Source organism: Berghia stephanieae, chromosome 12 (assembly GCF_034508935.2).
Source record: "Berghia stephanieae isolate SIO BIC M18660-M18661 chromosome 12, UCSD_Bste_1.3, whole genome shotgun sequence".
Classification (NCBI taxonomy): Eukaryota; Metazoa; Mollusca; class Gastropoda; order Nudibranchia; family Aeolidiidae; genus Berghia; species Berghia stephanieae.
This window is the reverse complement of record NC_088371.1, coordinates 9,496,661-9,519,293: the sequence shown is the minus strand read 5'-3', so window position 1 is coordinate 9,519,293 and position 22,633 is coordinate 9,496,661. Positions and strand designations below refer to the sequence as shown.

At 36.7% G+C, this 22,633-nt stretch overlaps 1 protein-coding gene across 4 annotated transcripts; it reads left to right on the top strand.

Moving 5' to 3' along the window:
• Positions 1-3,228: 3,228 nt before the first annotated feature.
• On the top strand, positions 3,229-22,224 carry LOC144958064 (uncharacterized). Of its 4 annotated transcripts, none has more exons than XM_078889666.1 (5): positions 3,232-3,314; positions 10,941-10,998; positions 12,766-13,334; positions 15,007-15,121; positions 19,937-22,224. In XM_078889666.1, the coding sequence occupies exons 3-5, from the start codon at positions 12,957-12,959 to the stop codon at positions 20,821-20,823; spliced, it is 1,380 nt and encodes a 459-aa protein (XP_078745792.1). In that variant the 5' UTR covers positions 3,232-3,314; positions 10,941-10,998; positions 12,766-12,956; the 3' UTR covers positions 20,824-22,224. The 4 variants fall into 4 exon arrangements, with proteins under 4 accessions (XP_078745790.1, XP_078745792.1, XP_078745791.1 ...); XM_078889665.1 differs by having other exon boundaries at positions 10,941-11,009; XM_078889664.1 differs by lacking the exon at positions 10,941-10,998 and having other exon boundaries at positions 3,229-3,314.
• The last annotated feature ends 409 nt before the right edge of the window (positions 22,225-22,633 follow it).

The window sequence follows — 22,633 nt, the reverse complement described above, 5'->3', positions numbered from 1 at the left end:
CTTGTTTTTGTTCATTAAGTAATAGGTTTCAGTTCTTGTTATTAAAGGTTATACGTTATAGTCAATGTTCATTGATGTTACAATGAGTCACATAAAGGTGACTTGATGGTCAGGTAAAGTCACAAAAAGGTTAAAGAAAGGCCAGATCTCTAGATTTGGGAAAGAAAATGAAAACAATGAAAATCAATTCTTAAAAATATCAACACTAACATAAAACTCAGTATTTAACCGGATAATTGATACATCGCAAAATAGCACTGGAAACTCGGGTATCACTATTATCATAAACAATCAATTAAATCAGAAATGCCGATAATCACAATAGAACACAATATTTCAATAGATTACAAATAACACTGAAATCTCACCAACAGAGCACTACTCAAAAAGAAATCAAACAACATTAATTTCTGTTTGGTAATACTGTCTCACAACAGAGACAGGAGTTAGAAGCCGTGAAAGAACGTTACTATGGACTTTCACAACAGAAAATACAAAACGTCCTTCTCCACCACGGACTTACAGCAGAACTGAAGATGAAATTAAAAGTCACTATCTTTACCATCCCTATTCGCATGAATCATGGAAAAAACTCGAGGCGAAATGGGGGTGGGTGTTGTAATTTAATGTTCTTCTCCCCCTAAACATGTTCACCCCTAAATGAATACAAAGCGCGTACGATGGATGGATCGTCACGAAGTCAACCATGGTCTATGGAGACAATGGCCATTCGCAGCTCCGATAACGTCAGGGATTAAATTGGGGATGTCGAAGATCAGACTCTAAGACACGACGGAAATGCTACACCCTCACGTTTTAGAGTGACAAAAGAAATAAATCAAGATAAGGTTGGATGTCCTGAGTCGTGCATACCACAGGTACTTCCCTACAGCGCCATAAAACGCAAAGGCATTTCCTTACAAATGTTAAGATCCACAGCGTTATGTCTCAATTCAGCACAGATATTCTACAAAACATCAAGAGCGAAACCGCAAAGGATATGGAATTAAATGCATTAAAGGAACTTGTGTTTACAGGTTGGCCCGAAAACTTACAAGATGTTCCAATCTTATGTAAACCATACTGGAATTTCAGAGATGAGATAGGGCTAGAAGAAGGCATAATTATGAAGAGTAGGCGCATCATCATTCCAAAATCAATGCAGACACAAATTCTCAAAACTCTTCATGAACCCCATCTCGGAGCAGAAAAAACTAAATTAAGAGCTAGAACGGCTGTTTACTGGACAAATACCAATAAAGACATTGATGAGAAACAAAAAAAATTGCCACACCTGTCAAGCACACCAACCAAGTCAGGCAAAGGAGCCACTAATACAAACAGACATTCCACCACGTCCTTGGCACACAGTTGGAACCGATCTATTCTACTTGTGGGGAGAAGAATACTTGATTGTTGCAGATTATTTTTCCAAATTCCCATTTATCCGAAAAATCCACAAGAACCAAAGCACAAGCCACAAAGTTGTCACCTTGACAAAACAGATATTCAGTGAACAAGGAATACCCCAAATCGTTAGATCGGATAATGGACCACACTTTAGTGGGAATGCCTATAAAGAATTTGCTTCACACTTCAACTTTCGACATGATACAAGTTCACCACATTACCCACGGAGTAATGGCTTTATCGAAAGTCAAGTTAAACTGGTCAAGAGAACGCTACTAAAGGCAGCTGAAACTTCTACTGACCCCTACAAAGCCATGCTAGCATTGAGATCAACACCCATCGACAACAATATCCCATCGCCATTTCAGATGCTTTTGGGAAGAATGTTAGAAGATGGTCTCCTACGAAAAATACCAACCGGTGATGATAACTAAAAATTAATCAACAGCTTGAAAAAGCGACAACATGCACAGAAGCATTACCATGACAGAAACACGTCAGCACTCCCACCACTATCACTAGGACAACCCATTACCAGCCAAAATCCAAGAAGTAAGAGATGGGAGACTGGTACCATTACGAACATCGACAAACAACCGAGATCCTATCATATCTCGACTGCCAATGGGCAACTTCTGCGTCGAAATCGTCACCACATCCGACCCGTTCATAATGCATGGGAGCTGCCTTTCAGAAATGCCGCATCAATAATCAACGCAGAGGCAAATATCCAGAAATCAACGAATCTGGAGGTCGAGCCCCAGCGCTTACCACCGACTGATGAAGTAGCGCACGAACGCGCACTTGATCGTGAAGACTTACAGTCTTCACAGGAACACAATCATACAGACAACCAAAGGCATTACACAACTAGAAGTGGTCGTATTGTTAGAAAACCCAATAAATTCACAAGCTAGGCATGGCCATTTAGATTCTGAATGAATTGTGAATACGACCACTAAACACTACAAATACTCACTAGGGCACCATAGACACTAGAATAAACTGCTAGAGCATTGGATAGGTTTCACTCTATTTTTTCCTCATTAGATTAGACACAAGGAAACACTATGTCTGTTCAAAGCAAACACAGAACAAAGAACTTTTATAAAAAGGGGGATGTCATGATGTGATGTGTAGTAAATATTACGAGTACTGGTATCGACTAACGCCCAGCATTAGTATGTGAATCGCCCAACTTCTTATTGTTTTAGATATAGACATGGTCAAATAAATAAATCTCAATTAAATGAAATCAAGTGTGTTATCGTTAATCATCTAAGTCAGGTTAAATTCAATAAGGATCACGAGAAAGAATTACAGTCGGAGCTCACTTGTGATATTGTTTTTAATACACCTCCATTATGGTTACATTTATCATTTTTGACAATGTCAAATCCTGGAGGGAAAATTTCTGAGTAGTTTACGTCAGGTTTAAGCCATGTCTCGGTTCCAATAATAATATCACATTTTTTTCGTCCATTAGGACTGATAGCTCCTCTTTTTTGTTTCTTGCACTTTGAAAATTAATTTATTAGAAGTTTAAGTTTAGTTATTGATTTCGATATATATATCTCTATATATGTAAATATATATATATATATATATATTATATATTATATATATATATATAATATATATATATATATATATATATATATATATATATATATATATATAGAGAGAGAGAGAGAGAGAGAGAGAGAGAGAGAGAGAGAGAGAGAGAGAGAGACTTATAAAAGTAATTTAAAAGACGAAAGTTGCGAATTGAGACAGAGAAAGAAAACGGACAATAAATTAAAGTGCTCAAACTACCAGGCTATATCTACAATGTCAAGTTTTAGAATCAGTCTTCCTAAACGAAAGAATTGCGAGGAAATAATATAATTTTGTGATACTCATGGGTAAGTTTTACGATTTAGTGATCAACTCATAAAAACGGCTGGTTAAAAACAAAGAGTTAGGCATTGGTAAAATATCTGTAGAGGTATTAAAAAGCCTAGGAGATCTAGCAATTGATGAACTTCACATATTATTCAACAATATATACAATACTTACTGGGAAAATTCCAGAAGATCTCTGTAACTCTATTTTCATAGCAATACCAAAGAAAGCAGGTGCAGTCAGATGCGAAAATTTTAGAACTATAAGTTTAATAAGCCACATCAACAAAATACTGTTGCGTATAATTATCAACAGGCTAAGGAATAAGATTAACCCCGAAATCGCAGAAGAACAATATGGATTCCAACCTGACAGAGGGACAAGGAACGCAATATACCTCCTCCGTGTTTTAAGTGAAAGAGCTATACAGGTTCAGACCCCACTATACCTCTGTTTTGTCGACTACAAAAAAGCTTTTGATAGAGTACGCCACGAAGAAATACTAAAACAACTGCACTCCATTGGCGCTGATGAGAAAGACCTCAGACTCATGCAAACATTATACTACACCCAGCAGGCATCTATCAAAATCGGAAACTCTACAGGAAATTCCATTCCTATTAAGAAAGGAGTCCGTCAAGGGTGTGTTGCCTCACCAGATCTGTTTACTATACCAAGAAACAATCATGAGGGGCATAAATAATATGGAGGGAATAAAAGTGGGAGGTCACAACATAAATAATATAAGATACGCAGACGATACGGTACTCATTGCAACATCAGAAATCCAACTTCAAAAGATTGTTGACAAAGTGGTAGTAGATAGTGAAGCCAAGGGAATGGAAGTGAATATCACCAAAACGGAATGCATGGTAATACAGAAAAACCCCGAAAACAACAACACCTGCAATATAACGATTCACGGCGAGCAACTTACCAACGTAGAAAGTTTTAAATACCTAGGTTCAATAGTGACAACAGATGGAAGATGTAACCGAGACATACGAGCAAGAATAGCTCAAGCCAAACAGGCCTTCATGGACCTGGGAAACATTTTGAAAAACAAACAGATGTCGTTCGGGATTAGATTCCGAGTCTTGAAGTGATACGTGTGGCCAATCTTGTTATACGGATGCGAAAGCTGGACTACAAATGCAGAAACACAAAAGAACATTGAAGCTTTTGAAATGTGGTGCTTGAGAAGGATGCAGAGAATACCGTATACTGCACACAAAACGAACGAAGAAGTGCTAAAACAAACATACCAACAAAGGAAACTAATGCCCTTAATAGTGGATCGACAACTATCCTTTTTCGGACACATAGTAAGGAAAGATAAGAATGAATACCTGGCAAGTTGTGGAAAAATATCTGGTAAACGCGCCCGGGGGAGACAAAGAAAAACCTCATAGACCAACTGAAGGGCTTCACCAGCCTAACAATCCAAGAGCTGTTTGAAAAGGCAAGAGACAGGGAGGAATGGAGAGAGATAATTCATGCAGTATCCGAAGCCTGGACCAGGCATGGAACCTAGAAGAAGAAAGGGGCAAGATCACCACTTTGACTTCGAAGAGGCAATTCCGAGTCCAAACCCCCTAACACTATTTTTAAAAAGTTTCCCCCTTCCCAAGCCCAAACCGTTGAAACCCCCTACACTAGAACATTAATAGTGGGGATGTAGGAGCTTCAGGAAGGCCTCCCGAAGTTTTGTTTTGTCCATATCACACTGACTCAGCTCATATCCTTACTTTAGACGGACTGTTGCCTGCCTCACACTATCATCATAATAGGTAATTTTTAATTAATTTTAATTTATTATTGTCCTGGACAATTATTTGGTATTATGTTATAGTTAGAAAACTTTTCATTTGTACCACAGTTACTTTGACGGACTTTTGTTTCTTTTGAAGAGTTTTAACTCTTTTCTTTTTGATTTCTATCTGGAAATCCAACTGATCAATGATTTTGTCTTTCGCGTCAAATAAAGCGAGTTTAGACTACCTGCTGATGGTTACTAAGATCGTAATTTTGGTTTGCATTAATTTTATGTAATTATCAATAATCAAAATTAATTTTTTAAAAACAACAAACAAAAGCTATACTCCCACCGGAGGCTCTTTAGACTTGAGTCCAAATAATCTGTTGATTGCACATGGCCATTGGAATTTGAGTCTGCATAGCCACTGGAGACTATTCAGACTCGAGTCTGAATAACTAAATACTTAGGGTTGCACAGAGACTGAGTTGTCACCTTGGATGTTCTTGATAAATAGTAGTAAATAGCACCACCATGGCAAACTGAGGGGAAGGGATGCGAGAAGTAAGTGGGCGGGGGGGGGGGGGGGGGGGGGGGGATAGAGAGAGAAACAGACCTGCCTACTATTACTGTTACTGTTTCAAAAAATTTGTAGAACTGTGACATTTTGGCTTGGATTGCAGAGCTTCATAAACAGTTCAAATTCAAAGTCATAATCATTAAAACTTATTAAAAATGAAAGTTGATGCCTAACTAAATAATTTTAATACGTTTGAAGTTTTATAATCAAAATAAAATTTCCTTTATTCATCCCATAGGGGACATTTGTCTCTGGACGGAGAGAGATAGTATTTTGAAAAAAACAAAAAAAAAACCAAATTAACTACACGTATTGCTGTGTCTTCTTTACCTCTTTTTTTCCAATTGCTTTGTCTTTGTCTTGGAATGAGGTTACATAGTTTTGTCCCGACCCTCGCCGGAGTCCTTGGCTGGGAGGGAAACAGTTGAATGTATAGTAGTTTTGGGAGATTATATTTTTTTCCCTTGTAAATTATCTCTCTATAATGTACTGTTTTTTTTTTATATTTTTAGCATATGATTTGTAAACATTTGAGTGTGTTCCTCTGGAACTGGCACGTTTAAACTTTGGATGCTGGAAAGAATTTTTAGTCTTGGAACACTTTAAACCATATGACCATTGTCTCTGTGTAAACAATGCAAGATGGCGACAGGGACCTCACTCTTAACCAATGCCAAGAGGTGTGTGGCATCAAACTCATTTTATCTCTATAGAATCTCCTCACATGTGAATCGGAAGTACGCTGTGTTCACATATTTGCAGGTCTGGTAAACCGAACACAAATATATAGCTAGGGGAATTAGGGACACAAAACCCCCGAATTGTGCAAATTAGTGATGAAAGCATGATTTTTTAATGAAAAAAAGTGTGTGCTCTAAGGTTGAAATTGTGATATAGAACCACTTTCTCATTACTCCAAGAGCTGAGATATCAGCAATTTAAATAGTGTAAAAATTCACGGTGGTGATGAAACTTGCCGCCTTCACAACGACATTTTGCTTTGGTGTCAAAAGGTCACAGACTACGTCATCGGTACCAAGTACACATGTACACTGTTGCTTAAATCGAAATCGGAAGTATAACTTATCATTTATTCATAACATACAACTTATCAAATTCATTCATTTACCAATTTTCAAAAGTATTTTTTTTTTAAATCCAAAAGTATACCAATTTGGTTATTTCAAATTTTACCGGCATTGGGACGCGGAACATGAGATTGTGAAATTGAAGAAATCAAAGTTGTGGTGGTCGAATGCGAATACGGAAGAAAAAATAATAATGATTGCTTTCCCTCTCATATCTTTTGTATATTCCGATAGTTTTCAAAGAGTATAATTTTTATTTTCTTAATGTCTTATTAAATTAGAATTATTTGAAAATAATAGACTTCCGCTAATGTGAAGATATCTATAAACAATGCATCGCATTCTGCGGCTGCTAGTTATGTTATCTGCTTTTGGGTCGGCGAGGTCACGGAACGGTGTCTACTTGAAGTCTGTCTCTCTGTGGCCTTTTACCCACCTAATAATAATAATAATAATAATAATCATCATCATCATCATCATCATCATCATCATCATCATCACCACCATCATCATCATTGTTATCATCATCATTAGCAGCATACTGAGCACCTAGATATCGCTTAAGCAACAATTTTATGTGTCACACTAATTCAATACAGTTGTGTTATAATTATGGTTTTCGTAATAGTATGGTTCAAATCAAATTTCAGGTTGAAAATGTCCGTATCATCATCATCTTTAACATCACCATGAACATCGCCTCATCCCCAGCACCAACAATCCCGTGATCAAGTCACTTAACCCATTAAGTCATGGCATTGACAATGTACTAAATCTTGTACTAACTACTAATAATTATATAATGGCAAAGTGCAGCATTGATGTGGATTGGTCAAAATGATTAATTTGTCAAGAGATTAAAAAATAAAAAATTAGAATGCCCAGCTCTGTCAAAGCGGAAATATTGTGGTCAATGGTATGTGACTTTTGTAGCGTAGCGTTTTACCAGCTATGATGTTAAGACTTTTAACGGATTAGAAAATGATACTGACAAGCTATATTTGTCTGTTGAAGACCACTCTGAGGATACACTGGAGGTCCTGAAGCAAAATGATACCAAATGGCACAAATTATGTCACTCTTGATATATGGCCACAAAAAATCAGAAGGCTCGCTGTGAAAAATGAGAAATCACAAGAAAATTTGTCAAATTATCCCGATCTAGACAGTCTCTCATCTTCCCACTGTCCAAGGAGGCAGAATATGCGTTTTCCCTCAGATGACGTTATCACAAGAAATAGGACACATTGTATGCTTTGCATTCAAGACATGAACGAAAATATCCGCATGGCTGCAGAAATTATAAACTATGTCCAGATTCTCTCCATATTCTCAAATGGCGATTTGATTGCGCAGGAAGTTCATTATCAGAAGATTTGTCATGTCCATTTTATGAACATCAAAAAATGCTAAATATTACCAAAACAAACAAGGTTCTAGTTTTGCTGTTGCTGAAATTGTTCTTCTTCTTCCTCTTCCTCTTCAAGCTGAAACTTCCTCGTGGAAGGCTCAGCAGCAGCATACGCAATTGTTTTACTGGGAGTTATCCAAATTGTTCCTAAGTCTTATAGTTGAGGGCAGAAACGAGTGAAGATTATAGTCCACTCCAGGTTGTGGCAACATAAATTTGCCAGGTTTCCTCTTGTTCTGTTGGAGGCCGTGTAGTGACACTTGACCTGGTTTTTCTGACCTTTGTAAAATACATTTAGTTTATTCTTCTCTCTCCTTTCCTTCAATGGTGCCAAATAGGGCTTTGATTTGATTGAGGATTTTGTTGGAACGAATTTTATAGCTTTTTTTGGATTGATTCTATTTACCTAATTTCGGAGGTGTGATTGGGATCCCATACCTTACCGCTTTACTCAAGTGTTGGTCTAACATAAACTTTATAGCATTTCTCTTTTATGGTTACTTTGTAGCAGTAGAGGTTTCTTCTCAAGAATCCCAGGGTGGAGTTTGCCTTCCTGCATATGTTTGCAATGTGGTCTTTCCAGGTCAGGCGATTGTTTATCTTTACTCCGAGATATTTTGCTTTGGTGAATTCTTCTCGTGTGTTGTTGTGTATTGTGTATTATCATCCTTTTGTTAGTAATTTTCTGGAATCAAGGTCCCGATGAAGAATTTCTGAGTCTTTCTTATGCCTTATTGCTCTGTACAAAAGGCTGTCATCCGCAAATAGTCTCAGTTGAGTTCCTAGCGACAATCTTTCAGGCAACTCATTGATGTAGATAAGGAACAAGAGGGGACATAGTACAGTACCTAGGGACACACCTGTAATACTGGAGCTGAGTCTGACATTGCTCTTTCAGTTGATCTTTCAGTTGTTTATGATTAGTGAGAAAATCCATTATCTAGTCGTGTGTGTTACTCATCTCCGCAGTTTACTAGCCAGATTATGGTAATTGACTTTATCAAATGATTTGCTAAAGTCTAATAATATAGCATCTGTTTGGAGTTGTTTATTCATGTTTTCTGTTAGGTTGTTGCCAGTTGTTATTCGTTGTGTTTCACAAAAGTGCTCCTTTCTGGAGCCATGCTATATATAAAACATTCAAGTATAGAACAGAGCAGAGAGCGGGAGAGTTCATAAATTGTCAGAATTAATCAAGATGTATAGCAAAGAATGCTGTTAAAGAGGTTGTACCCAGTCGTATGTTCACCCAATCATGTTCAGAGACAGACTCCAGCCAGTCCTACCAGGCCTCGACAGCTAACCTCAGGAAAAGAAACATTTTTAGCCTTCAATAAGACAACATATGGTTTTCTTGAACACACTGCCGTGGAAAAAGGTATTGGCTTATCTTGCGCCATTAAAATAATTCAAAGAGATCAGGATAAACTAGAAAACGCTGCTGTTGAATCCTCTCAAGCCTCCCAAGAAAAATGTGTTCAACAGTCATAATTTGTCTAATAAATATGATTTTTGTTGGATCCTAATCATCTAAAAATGTTAATATACATCACCAAGAAAGTCTTTCATTTTCGAATAGTTCCCAACATCACCATAATCACTACCACTATCACTATCACCACCACCACTCATCATCATTATACTCATCATCATCTTCATCATCACCACTATCACTATCACCACCACCACTCATCATCATCCCCACCACCATTATCAATACTACTATCTCCATAATCACCTCATCATCATCATGATCATCACTACCACTACCACCACCACCACCACAACATCATCATCAACATCATCTTGATCATCATCTTCCTCATCGTCTTCGTCATCATCATCATCACTACCAAGATCACCACCACCACCACCTCATCATCATCATCACCAACATCACTACTATTATCACCATAATCACCTCATCATCATCATCATCATCATCATCATCATCATTATCACCAACATCACCTCCACCATCATCTTCACCACGATGACAACCAACACAACACAAGTAAAACTAACAACAGCACCATCTCCTCCTCTCCCACCACCCCCTTCCAGTCCTCGCAATAAAGCTCTACGACCAGCCCATACAGTTCCTATATCACATAAAGTCACATTTTTAACAATTATAATTATTTAAGCCAAAATAATCAACCGCTGACACGGGCTAAAAATAATATATTTTTAAAGCACCGAATTGTCAACAAATATTTCATGGATTACGCCCCTTTGTTTTAATATAGCTCATATAGGCGGATTTTCATCTCCCTATTTTACACTGTTAGAGGAATTTCTCAATGTGGTTCTATATGAATATCCATTAACAGTGGTCTCAAGTTACTTTGTACCAAAATTGGTGCTTTCATCACTAATTTGCACAATTTTACCCTACTTCCCCTAGCTAATAGGCTTGATTTTACACTATTGTCGTGGACAATATTCAGCATTCGTTTGAGAGTATTTCCATTATACAATAATGGGCCCATAACAATTTGGGGTATCAGACCTGCTAATAAGTGCATATCGTCATGAATCCACAATACTATTAGTGAGCCAAGATCCCATAGCATCATGTATCGTCATTGGGCAAACTTGGATAGCTTCATTTCTATAAACATACTCATTTTTTAAAACTGGTATTTTCAGAAAGAAATGGTCCCTGCCGAGCAATGTTTTCTAACCTTAGCTCTGTCTTGTTTGCCTAATGTATTAAATTTTGATAAACTACCCAAAAGTGCCAGGTTTGTTATCACTGACTTGTATGTGGTCAAGGCTTTAATCCATATCTCATCATCTCAATTTAGGGCACTTTCAAAAAGATGTGGTCCCTGTCAAGTGGAGTAATCTTGCCTAAGCTGACAGGTTGTCATATGGTATATTTTGTGTTTATTTATTATTGATGAATGGAGAGAGCAAGAGGTTTTTTTAAAATAAATTGGCGGGGTGGTAGTGGTGGGGGGTGGGTTTAATGGGAGGCATTTTTTAAAAAGTACTCTATTGGATGGGTAGAGAGAGAGGGGGGATTTTCACTATGATTGATAGGTGTCAAAATATGGGCTTTTAGAAATCATCAGACACCTCTTCTAGTCTTCTAAAGTGAAGTTGTAGTTGTAAATAGTTTGAAGTCTGATCAAATTCCTTCAGAATGTGGTGTCCCACAGTGGTCAGTTCTTGGACCCATGCTTTTTGTTCTCGACATACATCCACTTTCAAAGGTTATCAGGGACTTTGGCCTGTCCTACCACCAGTATGCTGATGACACCCAGCTGTTTGGATCTGAATGTACTAAAAACTTACAAAATGTCATAAGTACATGTGAACAGCCTATGACGACAAAACAGAGATGATGTATGTCGGGAACAGAAGATTTTGGAACGAGGGGAAAGCTGTCAATAGATATTGTGGACAAGGTCAAAATCTTGGAGCATTCTTAGATTCGGAACTGTCGATGGACCATCAAATTAAGACAATTAACCAATCATTGATGTGTCATTTGAAAAAAATTGGATCTATTCGACAGTTCCTTTCTGATGATGTTACCAAGAAACTTGTTTCTCTTTTATTTTCAAAGCTGGATTACTGTAATGCTCTGTTGTTTGGTGTCTCAGAAAAATAAGCTCAGGCAGCTGCAGTTGGTTCAAAATAATGCTGCCAGATTGGTCTTTCAAAGGTGGGGGTTTGACTCTGCCACACCTCTCCTTCGAAGATTACACTGGCTTCCTGTTGAGAAAAGGGTCAAATTGTGTGTCCTAGTTCATCGTTGTCTGGAAAACACTGCCACTCCCTATCTCACAGAAATTCTAAAGAAATATTCGACAACCCAACCTTTGCATTCCTCCAATGACACCACCCGTTTGGCTATCCCACGCTTTCGTACAAAGGCGGAAGCAAGGCCCTTTTCTCATTTTAGTCTGTTTGTATGGAACACCATTCCACAGAGAATACAAATGATTGTCTGTTTTCAAGAAATCCTTGAAAACATTTCTTTTTTGATGTCAAGTACTTTCTATATTGTTCTGTGTTGATGTAATTTAAAGCGCCAGGAGCCTCATTGTTGAGGATTCTGTGCACTCATAAGAGTCTATTATTATTATTATTATTATTATTATTATTATTATATTATTATTATTATTATTATTATTATTATTATTATTATTATTGTTATATTATTATTATTATTATTATTATTATTATTATTATTATTATTATTATTATTGTTACGAGGGCTCTTTCAGAAATAACCGAAAAATGCCCATTGCTCAGCAACCAGTGGAGATTTTTTAATTCTGTAAACGACATGATATTCCTTATTTCCTTACGGATATTCCCAGAAATTATGAAGTGCATCATTTTGCACAATGAATTGCTAGACGATTTTAAAGATGGCGGCCCACTTTGAAACTTGGTCAAAGGAGGAAATCAGAGCTGTCATACGTTTTTTTGAACGCCAAAAGTCTGAATCCTCGTATTATTAAAGATGAAAAGAACAAGGACCAATGAAAGAAACATAATGCTTTCGTGACCTGTCAGTGCCTAAAGCACCATCAGACTAACATAACAACAAAACAAACTCTCTTTGATATCTTTTTCATTTTCTCATACATATCTTGTCATGTGTTTGTTTTTTAGCCAGTGTTTTTCCTTACATCGAAGTGGAGAGAAGTAGAGATGGAAGGGTGTTATAAAATTGAACCAAACGTGAGTGGCATTCACATGAAGATTTCACACATTCCAAGACATCACATCCAATTGTTGGATTGGAAGATGTTGTAACGACAGAGGATTCCATTCCATCATTTACTGACGCCCTTGAAGATCTAATGGAGACTAAAATATCACCAGAAACCTTATGTCAGTCTTCTGATGTTGGTGTTAAAGTTGAATTGGTAGAAGATGAAAATATACCAGAGTCTCATCCACAGACCATGCAAGTCAATGTTAAACTTGAAGATGAAGACATTGAAGCAGAGAGTTCTTCCCTCACTTATTCACAATTCAGTGACGTCAATATTAAACTTGAAGCTGTAGACATCAAGGCAGAGAACTCTCCCTTAAGCTTTTCACAATGTAATGATGTCCATGTTAAACTAGCAGATGAAGGCTCACAGAGGATTGATGTCAGTGATAAAATTAAACTTGAAGACACGACATCAACAGAGCTTTCTTCTGTGACATCATCAATGGGGACACAATATCAGGTAAGAGAACATTCTTTCTTTTACATGTAGAGTCTGATGATGATGACAACGAAGATGATGATATTAACAATGATGATGGTTACAAATACAGTCCAACCACTCTATAGCACAGTGCCCTGTCACTGATTTTTTTTGTTATTGTTAGTAACAAAAGCCTCAATATGGCGACATACATTTTAGTAAAAACTCTGATCACTGACACCGATAACCTATAATCAGCAATTGACATCGACTCTTGATAAAAAAGTTCTAGTTTTATCCAACCAATGCGATGCCATACTTGGTCCCTATGGTTAATAATGACAATACAACTGTATTCATTCCAGTCCCAGTCCCAATAAACCACAGAGGGAAAATAATAGCATTCGATCACTGATTACAATCAAAACAATGAAATTATAATGCATCAAAGAGTAAAAGCATAGTTTGTAATTGTAAGCCTTTGACATCAGGGGTTTGTTCTGACTTTGTAACATGGTTGTGATGTGTCCAATTATAATCCGTGGTCTGCGTTTTGCATCAAAGTCTAATCACAACCCCTTTTGTCACCATCTTGGAAACCCCAGAATTAGGACAACCCTAGATAACAACATCATTTCCCCAGTCCCGACAATGTCGTTATTCAAGGGGTTCCTCTGTAAGTAAGTTTTAAAAATTTAAATAGAGCTTTTATATAGTGCACTAAATCCACTAAATGTGCTCAAAGCAGTTTACGAAGGGTCCCTGACCCACAGCAGCACTTAACATTTAGAACGAGAGACATAACGCCTGTTAGGCGATTATGTAACAATTTTTTTCTGCGCTGTTAACAGCCAGGTATTCATTTTACACCTGATTATGGTGAGAGAATGTGAGCAAAGAGTCTTTTCCAGGGGCTCAACTTGTTTTTGTTTTGTTTGTAACAAGTTTGTTGGTGCTAGTGTTTGTCCAACCTTGATATAGACCTTTTCACTCTCAATTTTAGCTCACATTTTCAGAGAAGATCACACCAAAATAGCAACAAGATCCATTTGTTTACATGACAGATACTTAGTCCTTAGCTAAGAGGGAAATGTTTAGTATTATTTTTTGGGAGATGATTTTTTTGCTTGTAAATCATCTGTCTGTTACATATTGTTACACTGTCTGTTTTGGATATATTCTGTAGACATTTAAGTGTATTCCTCTCAGTGGGATCCTTAGATGGTGTTTGGATGAGACTTTTAGGTGATCTTTAACTAAGTACACTGATAGTGTGCTCTCGGAATCTACATCTGTTCCCTTTTTGAACCATTCTCCTTCGTCTTACTTTTTCTTGGATACTTGCAATTCACTCTCCCATTTTCTTCCTTTTAATGACCCTGAAATGAGCCAAATGTGTCACCAGCGCCATAAAACTCTTAAAAACAAAAACAAAACAGTGTCTCATGTTTACCAGATAGGAGTTTCAATTGATATTATATTCTTTATAATGAAAGACATGTTGCACTCTTTTCAAGACCAATCATATGATAAACCAGATACACTTAAGAATATCTGGCAAGGTACAGTGCCAGTCCCTCTTTGTTCACAAAGTTTGTTGTACATTGTGGCCACAGGTTGACACTAAAAATAGCTGACCTGAAAAAGGTCTAAATAATCTGTAGCTTCGTGGTATCTTTTCATTGTATTCTGTATTCTCTTCCTTTTTCAGGAACCCTGTAATGTCAACAAAGGAGACCAGAGTTGTAAAACAATTTGTGAGGGGCCAGTCTCTTCCAGTGGTTTGGGGTCAGAGGTCACATCTATGGTCTTGAAGACTGTACAAGGTATTTTATTGATGAGGTTATTGATGACCATTAAATATTTGTCCCTTTTTTAAATTGTGGGACCTCTCTAAAGGAAATGTTTATTGTCAGGGGTATTATGGCTCAGCGGTATGGTCTTTGCTTCATACCTGAAATATACCTGGTTCGAATATTTACACATTATGTGGCCCTAAGCAAGCCACCTCTCGTTTGTTCAATTTGCCGCTCTGGTCTGCGGTTGATACCTGAGTTATTCCAGTCTTCACTTGGAATAATCCCTAAGACAAATCTCCGCTGGAGGACGAATAAAGAGAGCTTTATTTACTTTATTGATATGTTGAGGGAGGTAACATTATACACAACATGTTACAACGAGTTGATGTGTGTTTGTGTGTGATGGATGGGGGGAGGGCTGCTGTATCACAACATTTATTTACCTTTCTAGCATACAATTAGCAAATCATGGTGCGTGGCATTGAAATTATAATGAATGGCGAAGTGATAAGAATAAGCACAGTGGTGTTGCAAAATGGCTATAGAGTATGTGTTAGGCTGTGTGTGTCTGTATGTGTATCATACTGTATACATAAACCTGCAGTGTAGATAGATACACACATATGTAAATGTCAATGTCACAATAAATCATCAGTAGTGAAAATCATCCGTTACATTTTTTTTTAAAGACAACCTTTAATTAATCTTTACATTGGCTGTTTGATATTAGTTTGAGGAAACCATGTTCAAGGTAAAAATTAGGTCTAGGAGGAATGGAATGATAAATAAGAATAATAAGGAAAAAATTCGGGACATTCAAATGAGTTTGAGGAAATCGTGCTGGAGTGTATGAGGATTACATCAAAAAGCAGCATTCAAAAGAAAAAATAATTTCCAATTTACATCTTATATTTAATATCTATAGTTCCAGTTTATTAGATATCCCAGGTCTTCCAAATAATTACCAGCCAATGACAATCAGAGCATAATGAGTGATATCATAGTTTTCCATAATTAGTTTATTGCGTACTATTTTGGTGAATGCAATGTCAATACAATAGGTCACTTATGACTTTCTGTGGTCCAATCTATGAGAATTAAAATAAAATTGTTACTTAGAGATACTTAGAGATGATTTCCAGCACAGGTTCTCAATGATCCTCTTCGCTGGACTCAGGTGTCATCTTTGTTTCTTCCGGTTGCAGATTACCGTGAAGACAGAATGTGATGCTAGCCTTGTAATCATAGAAGATTTCTTGGTTTGTCCAATAGCTATCCAGTCTGTTCTTGAATGAGTTAAGTGAATCAGCACTGACAACTTTCTCTGGTAGACTGTTCCACACTTGGACCACTCTAACACCGAAACTATGCTTGCGCACATCTAGTCTGGCCCTTTGTGTAAAGTTTCTTAGAAGTGCCCCTTGTTCCTGTCCTCAGGGAGTGCTCGGGCCAGAGTTTAAGTAGATTACCAGCTTTTTGGTCATATTTTCCATTTAACATTTTGTACACTTCAATCATGTCACCTCTTATTCTTCTATAACTTAGTGTTGGTAATTTCAGTTTTCTTAATCTCTCTTCGTATGTCATCCCTTTCATACTCAGGAGCTGCTTGGTAGCTCTTCTTTGGACGCCTTCTATAAGCTCGATGTGTTTACTTTTGAATGGTGCCCAGACTGAGCTGGCATATTCCAAGTGTGTTCGCACTAGTGCTTTGTACAGTGGAATGAAAGTATCTTCATTTAGGTTTTGAAATATTCGGCAAATTGTTGCAAACATTGCAGTTGCCTTTTTCACTTTCTCGTTGATGTGCTTTTCAAAGCTTAGATCATTATCGATGATAACTCCAATATCTTTTTCTTCATCCACCAACTCAAGTTCATGTCCCATTAGATTATATCTGAAGCTTTCATCTGGATTTAGGTTTCCAATGTGCATATGTTTGCACTTATCAAGGTGAAATCTTAGCAACCACCTATCACTCCACGATGCGAGTTTGCCTAGATCCTCTTGCAATGCGTGCATATGATCTGCTATTTGTATGATGTTGAATATTTTTGTATCATCTGCAAACATATATACATAAGAGTCTGCGGTATCTGGTAGATCATTGATGAAAATTACGAAAAGCAGAGGACCCAAAACTGATCCCTGCGGGATTCCGGAGGTCACCTCTTTCCACTCAGAGCATGCAACATTTATCGTTACTTACTGTTTCCTTTCCTTCAAATACTTCTCTATCCTTTCTATCATTTCTGGTCCAATACCATATGTAATTAACTTGCTTACTAGTCTTTGGTGCAGCACAGTGTCAAAAGCCTTTTGATAACCCATATAGACGCAGTCTATAGATGCTCCTTGGTCTAATGCATCAGTCCATTCATCCATGACTCGTAATAGTTGCAATGTTGTTGATCTTCCAGACATGAATCCGTATTGTTTTGAAGTGAAGAGGTTGTTGTTATCTAGGTGAGTAATCATTGTCTCTCACAAATTTTTCCAGTATTTTGCAGATAATCGATGTGAGGCTCACTGGTCTATAACTCCCTGCCAGTGTCTTATTTCCTTTTTTAAATATTGCACTTATTCTTGCTTTCTTCCAGTCATTTGGGACTCTTCTTTGTTCTATAGATTTTGTGAATATTATCATCAGGGGCCTTGAAAACTCATGGGAAAGTTCCTTAATAAGTCTAGGGTGAATATTGTCCAGTCCTGGAGATTTGTCGACTTTCAGGTTATTGAGGATTCTCCTTATTTCCTCTTCATTGATGGTAATTTTTTGCCAATCAATTTCAATTTTTTTATTTGGTAAGGTTGGAACATCCCCTTCGGGCTCCACAGTGAAGACACTACTGAAAAATTCTGCTAGAATGTTTGCCTTTTCTTCGTCTGAGTTTGACCTTTCTGACTTTGGATCATTGGAATTGGTACACAATTCTCTTATTCCTTGTCGTGTTTTGCTTTTCGAGTTAATGTACTGCCATATTCGCTTGGGGTTGGATTTTGCCTCCTTGGATATGTTCTTTTCATTCTCTTTTCTTGCTCTTCTGGTGAGCTTTGTCACTTGATTTCGTACTTTCTTGTACCGGTCTTTGATATTTTCGTTCTTATGGCTCAACATTTTTCGAGATAAAGAGTTTTTCTCTTTATTTTTCTTGATTACGTCCTCACTCAAAGGTATTTGTGATTTGTTGAAAATGAATAGTCTTGTCTCACTACAGTTGGTGGAATTTCACAGATTTGAGTGCTTGTTAAAAGATTGGACCATTTGTGACATTTATGGAACCACATTTTGAGAATGAGTCATATCTAAAAATCAATCTTCTATGTTAGTTATAGTTATAATATAGCAATGACTATCCCGCACAAACCTTTGGGCCTCTTTTTCGCTCACAAAGTGCCCAAATTTGCGACATAATATGGAACGAAGCCGTTCCGTACATGTTATTTTAAAAAATTAATTACGACGCTGTTTATTGATGAATATGACTGAAAGTTGGCACACAGTATGAAAAGAGGCCATTTTAGATTATGTCAGGCGAATTATGTCAAGTGACAAAAGTCGTACGATTACCAGAAGACTATTAAAAATAGATTTTTACTCTTTGGAGTACAATATTTCTAAAACTACAAAGAGGAGAGATTTTGTCGCTCATAAGGTTATATATGCACATTTCTTCTATTTATATTTCAAATTTCATTCGATTATGATAAGTACTTTTCCCGTATTCTCACAAAACATCAACCCAATTTGCATTTCAATGAGTGAAAATATGGAGATGGCCATTTTGCTCCCACATCGTGCGACACGACAATGACGTGAGCGAGGCAAGGCTGCCAGATCTATCTGACCAAATTCGACTTCAAAAGTGGCTGAATAGAAAATCATATGGCTTTCACTATTAAGACTGGCCCACTTAAAATGAACTAAATTGTAACAAACAGAAAATTGAATAGACTAGGATAAATGTCACTGAGACAAAAATAGGTGAATAAAATTTAATAAAAGAAACAAAATTATATATTTGGCCACACACGTGGCCATCTGGCAACCTTGTTTGCGATGACGGATGACACAAATCCTCGCGCACTTTAAAAAAAAATAGGTATTGTTTCATTGTTATGTCATAGGGATAGTAGATTAACACTCTCTCTCTCTCTCTCTCTCTCTCTCTCTTTTCTCTCTCTCTCTTCTCTCTCTCTCTCTCTCTCTCTCAAATAAATACTAGAAATAACATAAGCCATGGTCTTATGGGACTGATTAATAATAATTTAGCAGGCATTATTCGTGTCATTTCTATGGGTTGTAGACACAAAATTACACTTGGGAAAAATTCCAAATGATCAATATTATGTATATTTTAAAACAAAATTATAGTTGACCCTAGCCATACAGCTCTAAAACTATACAAGTTAAAACTCTTCTGATGTCTTCATCATATTTTCGGATAATTTTGCCATAAAATTTTCAAGTTTTGATATCTAATTCCACGTTAAGCGAGATACAGCCACAAACCAGAATAAAACGCAGAAAAAGCGTCCCATATTTTCCGTATTTTTTTCTCTTTGTGAGTCATCCAAATAAATAACACATTTGAAACTGCATAACTTTGTTATATATTAATGGATTTTCAAAATTCAAAAAGATTTTTACTCAGTGGAGACAGGGCTTTGATTTAAGAGTAGTATTTCCTACAAAAAAATAGCAAACAAAAATGTTCATAGTCATTGCTATATAAATAATACACAAACTTGTAATTCTTTCATTGGGGATAATTGATCACTTCAATATATTTTTAAGTTTCTAAGTTTGTGGAAGTAAAAATATTCTTATCTATTTTACAGACAACAACGATCTTGACAGCTGTGGCCAGTCTTTGAATGATGGACTTCATGAAGACATCCAAATTGAAATTGACGTGGATGAAACTACAGACAGTTGTGTGGTATGGCAAGAGCCTGGCACTGATTTCCAGAACAATCATGATACAAATGTGGAACATCTTTCCACAAATCACAATAGACCAGATCAAAGATTTGGTTTTAGTGAAATAGACGAGCCACAATTTGATACAAAATCTCAAAACACTACAACTTCACAGTTGCAAAATCACTCAAGAATCCAAAATGGAGAATGGCCATATAATTGTGTGACCTGTGGAAAAGCATTTGCTAAGAATTCTTATTTACAACAACACGTCAAAACGCATTCAAGAGAAAAGCTATTTAAATGTGTGACCTGTGGAAAAGCATTTTCTAAGAATTCTTATTTACAACGACACATCAAAACGCATTCAAGAGAAAAGCCATTTAAATGTGTGACCTGTGGAAAGGCATTTACTCAGAATGGACATTTACAAGTACACATCAGAATTCATACAGGAGAAAGACCATTTAATTGTCCGATCTGTGGAAAGGCATTTACTTGGAATTCACATTTGCAAAATCACATCAGATCCCATACAGGAGAAAAACCATTTTATTGTGTGACATGTGGAAAAGCATTTACTCTGAATTCACAATTACAAGTACACATTAGAACTCATACAGGAGAAAAACCATTTAAATGTGTCACTTGTGGAAAGGCATTTACTCGGAAATCACATTTACAAGTACACATTAGAACTCATACAGGAGAAAAACCATTTGAATGTGTGACATGTGGAAAGACTTTTACTCGGAGTTCATATTTACAAGTACACATTAGAACTCATACAGGGGATAAACCATAATAATGTGCGACTTGTGGAAAAGCATTTACTCAAAATTCATATTTAAATCAACACATCCAAGCTCATACAGGAGAAAGACCACTTAAATGTGTGACATGTGGAAAGGCATTTACTGAGAAGTATACTTTGCTAGGACACACACGTCAGAAAACCTCTCACTGTTGTCATTCATCAGGCCCAGACTATGATAACCCATGACCTCCACATACCCCAAGTCACTGACCATCTTTACATTCGTATAACCCTTGATGGTGTTCCATTAATTTATTTACCATGCTCAATGCACTTAAAAATCTTTCATTTTTTTCCCCAAGCAGGCCAATATAGAGCAATTTTTCAATTACATACAGTACCAGTCAGCTGTTCGGTGTAATTTTTGTACTAACACTATTACAATATTCGTCACAGTCTATGACCAGAAAAGAGTCATTCACACCTGAGTTGAGTGGGGTAATTTTATGCTACGTGTCTTAACCAATGAGACAGCATCAAGACCAAAATTTCCATGCTAAAGTCAAATTATCTTACTCTGTGATTTTATCAAGAGAGGGCCAGATGAAAGAATACCTCTTTCTCCCCACCCCCCACCCCCACCATCCCACACTTGCCATGTCATTTTCCTTCCTTACAGAAGGGAGAGGGAATGGGAGAATTATATGAAGGGGCAAATGTATAGAATTAAATGTGGAAAAACTGGAGGATAAAGCTATCGAAATGAGTATAAAAGGAGGATGAGGTGAAGAGTAAAAGTTTGTACCACAATGGACGTCATATTTGTGGCAGAAGAAAAGCCCCATATATTTTGCATCACCCATCGAAAAAATGACTGGGTCATTCAGCCATTAATATCTCGACCATCAAAAAACGTACAGAGCTAAATTTATTATCATCTTAAAAAGGAATGTTTCAACTTTATTCCTATACCTACTCAACCATTTAAAAAATGAACATTAAATTTAACTCTGTATAGCAGTGGAAAAAAAACGGACATGTTGTTCACACAAATTTTGAACCGAGTCTGTCTAAAAGACAAACATCTTATCTCTATCCGTACCAATGTGTTTTAATGAAGGTTGTTTGATGGCCGATGTATCCCATTTTTAAAATGCCCACCGAATCCTCGTTTTCAGCTTTGAGTGTGATCAGATTTTTTACACCTCGTTGTAGTTTGTAACAACACACAAATTGCCATGAGAAGGAGATCTCAAATCATTGACAAAAACAAATACTGTAAAGTTCTTGGAAACCACATGAATATTATATTTATTAAGGTACCATCATAATTTATGTTTTAGAAACAATTATAAACACAATATATATTGTTATTTCAATTGATAACTCGGGTCGGTAAGAGGGTATGTTTTAACAATGGAACAGCCGAAATAAACCTCTATTTTATTCGATTTTTGTTAACCTGTAATTTTTAATTATTTTTTTTTTTTTGGATGACTATCCAGCCTTGTTTTTATACAAAGTGTTGATTTTATCAATTTATCCATTTGATTTATGTCTTATCTGGTTTGTCTCTTCATGTCTATGTATTGCTAAACAAAAGACAAGTGACGAAATTATAATATAACACTTTACACTCATGGCCGCCATGTTGTTGCTATGACAAAATTATTGTTTGGCCTAGTTATAACTATTGAAGAATTTTACTGTCGAAGACATGCATGGTGTCATTTAAAAAATAATTGCATAGGAATACACACTACTGGGAGTTTTTAAATAATGCAAGACGCGTAAAAAGACGCGTAAGGTTTCATCCCGGCGTGTTAGAAATTTGAAAAAACATTGCCGTTGTGCATTT